Source organism: Amblyomma maculatum, unplaced genomic scaffold (genome assembly GCF_055883805.1).
Source record: "Amblyomma maculatum isolate TAMU_Amacu unplaced genomic scaffold, ASM5588380v1 scaffold_13, whole genome shotgun sequence".
NCBI classification, from domain to species: Eukaryota; Metazoa; Arthropoda; class Arachnida; order Ixodida; family Ixodidae; genus Amblyomma; species Amblyomma maculatum.
Window position 1 is genome coordinate 11,141,497 of NW_028146738.1, and position 13,249 is coordinate 11,154,745.

General features: G+C 45.0%; 1 protein-coding gene across 1 annotated transcript; it reads left to right on the forward strand.

Annotated features, from left to right (window-relative positions):
• The first annotated feature begins 1,752 nt into the window (after window positions 1-1,752).
• On the forward strand, window positions 1,753-12,390 carry LOC146172192 (uncharacterized). The gene is made up of 3 exons (XM_084585959.1): window positions 1,753-1,779; window positions 9,811-10,020; window positions 11,671-12,390. Exons 1-3 carry the CDS (start codon window positions 1,753-1,755, stop codon window positions 12,388-12,390), a joined length of 957 nt encoding a protein of 318 aa, XP_084442085.1.
• The last annotated feature ends 859 nt before the right edge of the window (window positions 12,391-13,249 follow it).

A 13,249-nucleotide genomic window follows, 5' to 3' on the forward strand; every position in this document is an offset into this window, starting at 1 on the left:
CGGCGACCAACCCTTCCCGCCTCCCCTCCTTCGGGATAGAGACGAGCTGCCTTGCGGGCCTTAATCCCCTTGGCGCCACGGCGGCGACAGCAGGGAACCTATTCTTGTGCTGGATGGGCAAGAGGCGCGTCGCCGAGCAACATTGACCTCGCTCGCCGAATTCTCGAGGCAAGCGGGTGACCTCCTTCGAATTACGCGGGGGAAATGAGCGCCGCGAGCGGGCGACTTCACGGGATGTTTCGCCCTGGTGCCAAATATCCACCACCAGCACAAGATCGTCATCGACATAAGAGAAGTTTGCTCTCGCCACCGAAAGATGTGGGAGCACCACCTTCGGCAATGGGCAGAACCTCGAGTGATCTGTTGTGCTCACTGATTGGACTGCACAAATTGAACTTTGTTTCCCCAGCTAAAGAAGTGAGGATAACCAACCGTATTTGGGCAGTGGAAATTGCCTCTACCGAGAACTCTGTTTTCCTCTCTTTACCTGTAAATATCTCATCATGTAAAATATATAAAACGCTCTTGTTTGCCTCTCTTCCCTGGCTGCTTTTGCTCTGTCATCTCGACTCCTGATGGTTCGACTGCGGTGAAGCCTAGGCCCCGAAACCCCAGCCGCATCATTACCTTTTCGAATAAGCAAGGAGCGCCTCGTAGCTTTCGTGAAGTCCACGTTTGTAACATTTATTAATGGTGTAGTAGACATTTGTTTCTTTTTCTAACTGCAAATGTCTACTAAGAGCCCTGTATGACAGTCAGTGATTTAACTAAAGAGAGTCGCGTTGCTTGCTTTAGAATTATTCGTTCACAGAAGACGCATGTACGCCCTTCTGGAAGTGATAATACGCAAGACGGCAGCATAAGTTTCCTAGCTAAGAAAGCATTGAAGGTTTCTGCACAGCCCAAATTGTGAAGGAAATAAATTCCTTTGTTTTCATCTGTTTCGTTGAACATTACATCGGTCTCAGTTTGAAGCCACGAAGTAAAAAGAGTCTGGTCATAATGATACCTTTCTGTGTTTTTATAAGCTTGTGACCGACAAGACAACTACTCATGTTTGGGGCAGGAAGTTTGTTTGATATGGCTAATAGATGGTGCTTGACAGGAGCTGAGCGGCGGGAAAGGGGCTCAGTGAAGCTGCCCTTCGTCTTCAAGAAGGGAAGTGTAAACATTCATGCCACACACTCATCACCTTATCGGCAAAGAGTGTTTGGGGTATCTCAGCATGTCAAGGTCGTCCGTAGAGCACGGAATCACGTTTTATATTGTGAACTAGCTCTGAAATTAGCTCAAATAGAAGCCCTGATATCTGCAAGTGCTGCAATTGAACCTGAAAGGTGTCTGATAAGTTCTAGTCATATAAGCGACTGAAGCGATGACAGCTGCGTGGAATGAAAATGCATGGCATTTAGGTTGTATGACGCGAGGATGGCAATGCTGTGACACGGAAAACTTGAAAGGTACTTGCCGATGTTAAGAGGAGGTGAGTCATGACCGGGCTCAGGATCTTGACCGGGCTGAGGACCATCCACTCTGCACTCGAGGATGGGGCCGGAAACACCACTGCGGATTTTGCAGCCAGACGAACACACATGTAATATGGATACAACTACATATAAGTTAATGTAAATGACTATACATATGCAGCTTACCGGTACCACTCAAGAAAAAAGTGTATAACAGTTGTATCCAATCCGTATGGGGCCGCAACATGGTTGTTAAGGAAAAAGGTTCTTACTTAAGTGGAGGACAATGCAGACGGCCATGGAACGGAAAATGGTAGGTGACACGTTAAGACATAGGAACCGTGTAAAGTGTGTCAAAGAAATACTTCAAGATACTGAAGTTATAGTAGACATTAAGACTACATGGGCATGGGGAGGACTTGCAGTTTGATGACAGGATACCCGATGGTCTCTAAGAGTAACCAAATCAATTTTAAGGGATGCTAAGGGCAACAGGGGGCGGCGAAAATCGGGTGTGTGCATGAAATTAACAAATTCCTAGGTGTGAGGTGAATCCAGCTAGCGCAAGACCGAATTAGGAGGAAAATGGGAAAGGTCTTTGCCCTGCAGTAGGTATAGTCAGGCTGATTATGATGACATAAACATGCATAAAATGCTTAAGCTAACTTCCATTTCAAATTGGTACCACTCTCGGATGATGACTGGTCCCCAATTGAAACATGATAAACATCTTGATGTGGTCCTAAGCGTCTACCTGGGCCTGGCTCATATTACATATTTCTCAAATGTTTATGACTACATATAAACATACCCCCATCTCTTTAAATGCGCCATTCGTTCAGAAACTATGGAGTGACTTTTATAAGAAATAAAGGAGCACTTAACACGGGTAAATGGGGTGCGCCTCAGTTCGCAGGTTAAGCCAACATTTTTACAAGTGTACTTGTCTTTGCCTGGGCAAAGCCATCATCTTTTGCTTCCGAAAACGAAAAGCTGGGGAGGGAAAAGTGGGTGAGAAGAACGCAGGTGTGAAGGAGTGGGGAGGGGAGGATGGTAAAAAAAACATTCTTCCGTATATATTTCTGAGCCTGAAACCAGGGATCCTGTGGTCTGCAAAAGGAGTAAACGCGGCAGTACCAGGAAAAACTACAGTACCGGTCAAATTATTAGTCACCACTTAAGGGGGCTTTGTGCAGATACACCTTACAAAGGGACAGGCTTTGTAAAGGGCCCTGATACGACATATATCTAAGGGGGGACAATTCTTAAAAGGTGGGGGGGTTGGGAAGTACAGTCACACGATAATAACCGCACAGTGAACCACAACTGATAATGAAAACAAAATTCTTCTGTATGTATTTCTCAGCCTAGAACCAGGAATTCTGAGGCCTGAAAAATAAGTGAAAGCGGCAGTATCAGGAGAAACTGCAATACCAGGTAGATGATTAGTCATCACTTAAGCAGGTTTGGTGCAGATACACTTTACAAAGAAACAAGCTTTGCAAAGGGCCCTGATAGGGGGGACAATTCTTAAAACTGTCAAAAGGCGAAGGGGGGGGGGGGGAGAAGTACAAATTCGCAGAAGAATAACCGCAGGGTGAACCGTTGTGGTTCACCGCAGGGTGAACCACAACTGACATGAAAAGAAAAGTTCGAGGAGAAACTCAAGCAACAAGTGATAAGGAGGAAATGTGTTTTGAGGAACATGCACAGGTTATACTATTGCGGTAGGGAATATAGCGTACATTTGCTGTGAATAAACTGTACAATTAATGCTATGTGGGATTGTTTTCCCGAATAGTTATGATGCAGAGGGAATATACCTAAGGGATTCTAACGTTCCCTTAGATATATTTATTCCTGCAGATTCCAATGTTCCAAATTTGTAAATTTGATGTGCCTCTGTATATTTTGTGTCCCTTGCAGATTTACAGCTTGACTGGAAAATATATAATTTAATTTCTTCGAGCGTACGGTCTTTCTGGTTGAAATGCTGGGAAAAAGCTTTCGGGGGGTTTTTGCCTGCCTCTTCCCGATGTCCATTAAGCATTATGTTCATTGGTTGCCCTGTCTCTACGGTGTACTGTTTATGACAGGAGCATTCTAGAAGGTAGATAACGTTTGAAGACGTGTAGATAAAGATTGATTTTATGTTAAATGTGAAATCGCTTGCATTTGTTTTAACCATGGTATATTTTTGTATATGACTGCACGTCTTACATATAGTTCGAGAGCGAGGGTGTGGTTGTGTTGGATGCTTGTTTTCGAGTTTAAAATGTACTAGAATATGTCTGAGGTTTGCATTACGTTTGTATGTTACCATTGGTGCCTTCGGAAATAATTTCTTCAGGCGTTCATTACATCCTACATAGCGTTAATTAACAGTTTACTCACAATGCATGAACACTCTATTCCCTTCCGCAACCTGTATATGTTCCTCTAAAGACATTTCCTCCTTATCACTTGTTGCCTGAGTTTGTGTTCGAACTGTTTTTTCAGGTCAGTCGTGGTTCACCATGCAGTAATTATTCTGTGACTTTGCACTTCTCCCCCCGCCCCACCTTTGCAGAAGGTTTTAGGAATTGTCCCCCTTATATGTATGCCTTATCAGGGCCCATTGCAGTCTGTCTTTCTGTAAAGTGTATCTACACCAAACCCGCTTAAGTGTTGATTAATAATCTACCCGGTATTGTAGTTTTCCTGGTACTACCGCTTTTACTTCTTTTGCAGGCAACATGATCCCTGGTTCCAGGCTCAGAAATAAATAGGGAAGAATTTTTTTGTTCACTACATGACCTATGTCCTTCTCACATATCCTCTCCTCCCCACCCTTCACACCTTCTTTCTTGTCACCCACTTCCCCTCCCGAGATTTTCTTCTCCGGAGGCAAAAGCGTATTTAATCCCCATCCAGTGATGATGGCTTTGCCCAGACGAAGACAAGTCCACTTGTCGAAACGTCGGCTCCACCTGCGAACTGAGGCGTACCCCATTTATCCTTGTTCAGTGCTTCTACATAGCATGTAAACCGTCTTCTTCCTTTCGTTTTATTTAAGGGAAGCAACCGAGAGCTTTTGAGAGTTGCCTACACTTGCCTGCCGTATTTTTTGTTCGACAACGGTTTGATTTGGTTTGTGGGGTTGCTTTTCGCCTCCATCGAAAAGTGCAGCCACGACCGCTATTCGATCCCCCATCCTTGGGCACAGTGATCGTGTGCGATAACCACTTCACCACAACGGTGGGCTGTTCAAGAAAGGTAATTATTCTAAAAATACTCATTCGCGTACCATTCAACCGGTTTGAAGATCCTCGGAGACAGCGCCCTTAAGAAAAGCGCATGTGGTTCTCTGACATGCGCTTCGTGTCGCAGCGCTAAACTGCTGGCGAATAAAATGTCTTTTTTCAATTATAAAAGTTGCTATTAAAGCTGGTAAAAAGTTACTGTGCTAATCAGCAGGTGTCAAACATATCAGTGAGGTCCTTATCAAGATGTTCTGCACCATCTGTGTTGAATCCTTGTACCTCAGACTCATGATTGAATACTAGTTGATTCACCATTATCATCAGACTGACTCTGCCCACTGCAGGGCAAAGGCCTCTCCCATATTCCTCCAATTAATCCGGTCCCGGGTTAGCTGCATCCACTTCACCCCTGCAAATTTCTTAACCTCATCCACCCACCCAACTGTCTGCGGCCCCCGCTACGCTTTCGGTCCCTTGGAATCCCGGCCTCGGCGGCAGCTTTTCGATGGAGGCAAAAAGCAAAGCGCCCGTGTGCTGTACTATGTCAGTGCACGTTAAAGTGCCCCAGGTGGTCGCAATTTCCGGAGTCCTCCACTACGGCGTCTCTCACAGCCTAAGTCGTTTTGGGACGTTAAACCCCACAAACCAACCAACCATCCAGATTGTTACCCTAAGCGACCATCGGTTTCTGCTCTTCGCACTACTTGTCCTGCCCAGGCCAATTTCTTCTTGATCTCCCCTAGAATATCAGTAAATCAAGTTATTTCTAAGACCCACTCTTCACGCTTTCCAGCCCTTAACGTTATCCCTGCCATTTTTTGTTGCATAGCCCTCTGCGTTCTCCTTAGTCTAAGTAGAACCCTCTTCGTTAGCCTCCAAATTTCAGTCCCATATGGCAGTACAGATAAGATGAAACTGTTGTATACTTCCCTTTCGAACGAAGCCAGTAAGCTACTAAACATAATCTGCAATTGCTTGCTAAATATGCTCATCCCAATTTTATTCTCCTTGTTATTTCCCTTTCATGGTCCGGATCGCTGTTACTGCCTGTTCTAAGTCGACATTATCACCTACTACTTCCAGTGCTTCGCTACCTAACGTAAACTGCTGTTCCTTCCCGAGGCTGTTTGATATTACCTTAGTCGTCTGCATATTGATTTTCAAGCCTACGCTTGCACTTTTCCTGTCTAGCTAGTCAATCATTCCGTGCAGTTCATCTCCTGATTAACTTAGCAAGGCAATGTCATCAGCAAATCGCAGATTACTCAGGTATTCTCCATCCACCCTTGTTCCTAACTGCTCCCATTCCAAGTGCCGGAATTTTTCTTCGAAGCACGCCGTGAATAGTACCGGGGAGATTTCTTCTTGCTTTACGTCTTTCTTTGTGGGAATTTTGTTACTTTCTTTATGCAGAACTATGGTTGCTGTGCAGGCACTATATATATATATCTTCCAGCACTTTCACGTACGGCTCGTCTACGCCTTGATTTTGCAATGCCTGCATGCCCGCCAAGGTTTTCTACTGAGTCAAATGCTTTTTCATAATCCATGAATGCTATCTATAAGGGCTGGTGCTACCCCGAGACGTTTTCTATGACCTGGTTGATGGTGTCGATTTTATCGATAATTGAATACCTTTCAGAAAACCTGCTTGACCTTTTGCTTAATTGCAGTCTAAGGTTGTCGTGATTCTATTAGCGATTACCTTACTAAATACATTATGCTTAACGGACAGTAAGCTGATTGATCCGTAGTTTTCCAGGTCCTTAACATCCCCGTTCTTAAAGGCCCACTGTCCACCCTCCGGTCGAAAATATTTTCTTCCCCGGTGACTGTGAGACTTCGCCCCTAGAACGCAAGGCCGCAAAATGTTTTTGAAAAGAGTAACTAATAACGCAGTTACAGCCACCGCAATCACCCGATTCTGTCATGCCTCTCTCCTTCCATTCCCTCGCAAAGGTTTTTCACTCTCCTGCCCGAGGTCGTCTAGCCTCCGCAATACAAATTCCCCTTCCTCCTCCGCGTTTGGCGGGAGGTGGGGCGTGGCTCTCCGCGAGCGCTAAAAAAAAAAAAGAAACAGTCGAGGGAGCGCGCGGCGCTGGATTCAGCCTGGCCGTGGCGAGGGAAAAGCGCGCTGCGAGCGGTAGACACCCATCCTTCTCCCATCAGTCAGCGAGACGGACCAATTGACGTCGTTCCTGGTACGTACGTCATTATCGTGGCCCGTCGGGCCAGCGCAGGGAGCGGTGAAGCTGGCTTCTCAAAGGAGAGAATGAGGGAGCTTTGAATTGTATTTTCGATGCTTTGCGGCGCGCGTGTCGCTGTAGAATTTTGCACAGACTATCTCCGGTACCTGATCGAAACACTGGGCTCCTTTTCTTAAAAGGGCCTTCCCTGGACAGTGGCCCTTTAAGAATTCAGATAATATTTGCGTTCTTCCATGGTTCCTATGCCATCGATGAAATCATGCACTGCGTATACAAGGGGGCCAGTTTTCCTGGCACGACATCCCCCGTCCATCAACAAATCTACATTTACCTGCTCCTCTGCAGCTGCTTTCCCCCATCCATAGTTCCTAATGCTTGCTTAACCTCGTCTTTCATCACTGATGGAATGTCTTTCTGCTATTATTTATTGCCAGTGTCATTATTGTTCTGTCTACTTCGATCACTGTAGAGATTAATATAGAACTCCTCGGCTACTTTGATTACCTTCTACATATTTGTGATGACGGTGCCTGCCTTGTTCCTTAGCGCATACATCAAAGTTTTGCCTATGCTCATTTTCTTCTTCACCGCTTTAAAGCTACCGCCTTTCCTTACACCATGCTCAATTTTCTCCATGTGATACTTTCTTATATCGGCCACATTGAGCTTATTGATTAGCTTTGATACCTCTGCGCAATCTACCTGGTCTGTTGGATTGGAAGCTTTCATACTTCGGCGTTTCTTAATAAAATATTTCGTCTCCTTAGACAGCTTGCCGGTACCTTCTCGAACTAACGTACCGCCGACTGCTACAGCCCACTCAATAATGATGTCTGTGTATATTACCGTTTATTGCTTGTAGGCGAATGTCATCCTGGATTAGAGCTTAGTATATATTTTGTAGCAAGATCTTGAACTCTCCTGCCCTCGCCCTCTCTGCTTATTCATTGCTAGAATTTTTCTTACTGATCTGTTTTATTCCCTCTTCAGATTTAGCCTAATTTGATGCCTTACCATCCTGTAGTCACTGCTCCACACTTTCCCGATTACCTTAAATCCTGCATAATGGCGTGGTTAGAACACACTATGAAGACATGTTCGTTTTTAGTCTACCTATTAGGACTTTTCCACGTACACTTCCAGATCATTCATTGGCTGAAGAAGTTACTGCGCTCTCCATACTCAACTAGTAACTCCCCCCTGTTATTCCTAGAACTAATGTCATAGTCCGCCACTGCCTGGTCTCCTGTCTGCATTTCCTTACCTTAGCACTGAAATCACCCATTAGTACCGTATACTGAGTCTTTCCTTTCCGCATTGCGAATTCTACATGTTCGTAAGAGCTTTCAGATGCCTGGTCATCAAGGCTGCATGCAGGTGCGAAGGCCTGTACAGCTTTCAGTTTATATCGCTTATTAAGCTTAATTACGGTGCCTGCCACCCTCTAATTAATGCTACAGAATTCATCTATATTCCTACCTGTATAATTAGTGACAAGCAAACCTACTCCTAGTTCCCGCCTCTTCGGATAAAATTCGATAGCACAGTATATACTCGTCCTTCAGTAAAGTATATGCCTCATTCGGCGCCTTATTCTCACTAAGCCCTAGGACATCCTTTTTCATACCCTTAAGTTCCTATAACAGCACTGGTAAACTAGCTTCACTAGTTAGTGTTCTAGGGTTAAATGTTGCCATGGTCAATTTCCAGTGGCGGCCTGTTCAGCGGAGCCACAGATTCTTAGCACCTCCCGCTGCGTCACAGGCATGACCTTAGCGGTGGTCAGTTTCTCTGCCGCTACTGGTGACTGAAAGCCGGGGTTTTGTAGGATGGGAGGCATCTTCGAATTAGTGCACCAGGGTGGCCAACTCCTGTTCTGGTGAGGGAATGTGTTCTCGGAGGTGTTGACCGCCATCAGGTAGCATCCCAAACATGCTTTTTTAAGCAATTTCATCGACACGTTTTTTTTTTTTTCAGATCCGGTGAAGAATTGCGCGGCACCGAGATTAGAGCCACGTTCCTCTTGCATAGGAGGTGGATATTCTACCTCTACGCCACAGCTTCCGAGCTAGTTGTTCAGTATTTATTAATTAATAATAATACAATTTGAACAAAAGCATTCATAGTCAAAGCTATTTTGTCATCCGCTCGTTGGTCTTACTGGCGCGAAGACACAATGTTCTTTTTTAGTCATTGGTGACCCTAATCTCAGATGGACTTCAATAAAAAAGTAGGACCGAGAAACCTCCGTAGCTTCGCTTTGACTCGGTAAAGTTAAAACCCTCTCATAGGATTTCTCTCTTGTGTTATACGCACGTACACAGACACAGGCGTGATCGGGCAAGCAAGGTGAAGATGAACTAAGATTAAATAATTAGACCGACACTTAAGCTCAGCCTTGAGGGTATGATACGATGCAGCCCGCGTTACTATGTTGTGCTTTTGCTTTGAAAACTCCATGTATATCTGCGTTTTGCGCTCAGAACCCTTCTTTAGAGCTAGCCCGCGGAGGCGCCACTTTTCTTGGAAACGATGTATTAGGCCTCGAATCAGTTCTGCTGCCCGCCGCAATCCGGTTTCCAACACGCCGTTCTCAATTCTAGGGTACGGCGGGCCGTTTTGACTGATTGGACTGTATATGCTGTCGCGTAAAATACCGTTCTAGCCCTATGACGTCGGCTTAAAACATTTAGTCATAAGTGCAGTACCGACTAGTACATTCTCAGTGTGTCTACGATTTTGGCGTAAGTAATTATTACACCAACATTTATATGTTGATTTTTCCCGCAGAGGTGTCAATAAGGATATTGCCCAGTACGAAAATGAGGCCTGACAAGTTTTTCTCTACAGGAATCTTCAGAGTAAATCGTTTTCTTTTGTTACAGCGAGGAATAGGAATTCATCGTTGTGACTAAACTTTATAGAAAACCGACTGACAGGCATCAATACCTCCATTTCGAGAGCAGCCATGCAAGGCACTGTAAGACAAGTATACCATACAGCCAAGCACTTCGTTTTAAAAGAATTTGTTCAAAAGATTCCGACTTCGTTGACAACTGCGAGAAAATGCGTGATGCCCTAACAAGACAAAGATACCCAAGTAGCACACATTGCATGGCCCACCGGGGGCCCGTATGGGCAAGTTGGACTTGGGCAGCCACAATAACACCCACGAGGGCCCGCTTTTGGGATCAAGCGGGCAAGCCCAAATTGGGCTTGCCTCTGCTTTTTCCATCTGGGCATTATATAGGCGTGTAAAGGGCTAACTGAGTACATATTCCCACATCTGGCCCTCAAGGGTCCCGCTTGGGAAATTTTAGGGCCGATGCAAATGAAATTTGGGCTTTGTGTAGAAAACGCCTGGGCTAATCTAATTGGGGCTGCCCACTCAAAAGCCGAATAGGTCCCGCATGGGCCGCGGTGGGGCTAAATACGGGTATGCCCGCGCATAGCCTACATGGGACCCTTGAGGGGTACTTGAGGGAAGGTCAGACGAAAATGTGAAATTCATGCAGAAAATTTCTGGGCTGTCCCAAATAGGGCTGCCCACCAAAAACCTAGATAATTTCCGCGTGGGCGTTAGCGGGGCAGGCAATTGCTCCTTCCCACTTCTGCCTGCATCGGTCTCTTGCGGGGCCATTTAGGGCAGATGCGATGCAAATGTGGGCCTAAAGCAAATAGAAGACGGGCTAGTCCGATTGGGGCTGCCCACACAAAAACCGAATAGGTCCCGCATGGTTTGCGGCCGGGCTGAAAAGCGACCACACCGCCACGCTGCCCACACGGGTATTTCTTGGGGTACTTGCGGGAAAATGCAACATATATTCGTAGTCCATGCGGTAAATCAAGATCAGCCCAATTGGGGCGGCCCATGAAATGCCGCAGTGGGCCCCAAATTGGCCGTAGGCGGGCTTACCGCTCTGAAACGTCTCCACCCTATCTTTAAGGTACCATTTTATTTATGTAAATCGTGTTATACCGGATACTAATTGCCTATTCTGAAGGTTCCACATAACTGTCCTGAGCATATCTATGCTATGAATAAAGACTACTAATTTTTACTCTAACAACTACGTTAATTATGCAGCATCGACAGAAAATATGCAACAGTAACTGTTCCCCTTTACGAGTATGCACTGAACGACCTCCAAATGTTTCCTGCGACATTGCTATTCTACACGCACCACCGAAATAAGAATTCAGACCAACATGTTGGGGTTGATGTGGGCCAGCCCACATTATTGTAGTGTTGGGAATAAATTTCTCTCATGTTACTGAGTGTCGCATACAAGCAACAAAATAGCGCTTAATGTTTCGCAATTGATGATTATTACAACTTGGGCAGCCCCGAAAATGCCAGATTCAACCCATCAGGGCAGCACGTGGGTCAGCCCGAAACGGACTGGCTTTCGCAAATCCCGCGCCTTTATAATTCAGGTATTGGAGGGATTAATCGACTTAAAAATTAAAACCTTGATCAATGGGATGGCATTGCCTGGACAAATGTGGGGCCCATTAATGATTCTGGTGTGCTGCCCACATTCGTCGACCTGGGCTGAATGCGGACAGCCCTATTTGGGCTGCCCACACGGATACAGATTGGGACCGATAGCGGCAGAATTGGGCAGCCCACGCGGGGCCCCTCTGGGTACGTGTTGCAAATCCCGCATGGGGCCCGTATGGGCTGCCCTCACGGGCCCAACGCGGGCCCCCACGTCATAGCCCACTTTGTGCTACTTGGGATATCCAACGCAAATTATTGACGACGCAATAAAACGCACCGATGTAATGGACCGCAAAGATCTCCTTAGCTCACATGAACATACTCGACAATCACCGAACCCCACTTTGGTGCTAACCCATTGCGCGTCAGCACCAAATGTTAACGGCATTCTCCGAAAACATCACAATATCCTTATGCAGAGCAGTCGCCTGACCCAAATCTTCCCACAACCACCTCGTGTCGCATACCGAAGGTCACGAAATTTGCACGACTTGCTAACTTCATCTAAAATGACTAACCCTCTTTCAACTGGCTGCCGCCCTTGCCAAAAGCCACATTGTAAGGTGTGCGATCACATGACCACCACTACAGTAGTGAAAAGCACAGCATCAGACTTTTACTGTAAAATAAAAGGTGATTTCACTTGCGACAGTAGCAATGTCATCTATCTGCTCCAGTGTTCTATGTGCGGACTCCAATACATTGGACAGACTGAACTGCCGTTCAGGTTACGATTCAACAACCACAGATCACATGCTAAAAGCTTGCCTAACCTTCCGCTTTCCAAACATGTCGCGATTCCGGGCCAGTCTTTTGACAACATTACAGCCACAATACTGGAATCTGGTTTTATATCTCATCATGAAAGAGAGGTCCGAGAATCCTTTTTAATCTACAAATTTAATGCAGTTACTTCCGGTCTCAATGAAAACCTAGGGAAAATATCTTTTTTTCCCAAGACGCGTGATTAGTATTGAAGTGAAGGTGCATGACATGCTATGTTTACATTTTTACATGTATTTGCCTTTAATACAAAAGAGTGCTCCAGTAAACTTGAATTGAACTTTCTAAATGTCAGCATATAAAATATCTTTCTCTGTATGTTTCACTAGCGACTGCTCCTCGTGTGTTGGATTTTGCATTTATTTTGTGTGCAAAAGATGATTACATATCTTGCGTATGATTCTTGGTATTATCTTAAAAGATGCAATACGCATTAATCATTACCTTGTGCGCATGTGAGCGGACATTGTGTGTCAAACTGTTATGTATCTGCATTCCACGCCGAAAATGTACTGCATGAGCGCCACACGCGCCATTATGAAATGATATAACCTCTTGGACAATGTATACATTGTGGTTTTACGCGCATTTTATTCTATTGTCATTACAGTGTCACTACTTGTCACATGTCCTTCGATAGCGCATGTATTTAAGCGGAAAGCATAGGCTGCTCTGCGCATTCCTTGACGTAGGCCGGGCCCCGGCCGTAACGTCGGAAATAAACCTTTGTTTTCGTTTGTGCGCCCCTAACTCATCTGATATATATATATATATATATATATATATATATATATATATATATATATATATATATATATATACCTACTGTCGGGCCTACTGCATAGCGTAAAGATATGGAGCGCTCTGACATACGTGTTCCAGCAGGTATATATATATATATATATATATATATATATATATATATATATATATATATATGTATATATATGTATGTATATATACCTGCTGGAACACGTATGTCAGAGCGCTCCATATCTTATATATATATATATATATATATATAATGATGCATGCCCCTCCAATGGC

What these genes read in the sequence shown, in the direction of transcription:
- LOC146172192 (XM_084585959.1), top strand. Translation starts at nt 1,753, where the DNA reads ATGCAGACGGCCATGGAACGGAAAATG. An exon ending in CGGCCATGGAACGGAAAATG is followed by an intron (nt 1,780 to 9,810) that starts GTAGGTGACACG and finishes AGCGAGGAATAG; the next exon opens with GAATTCATCGTTGTGACTAA. An exon ending in GACAAAGATACCCAAGTAGC is followed by an intron (nt 10,021 to 11,670) that starts ACACATTGCATG and finishes TATCCAACGCAA; the next exon opens with ATTATTGACGACGCAATAAA.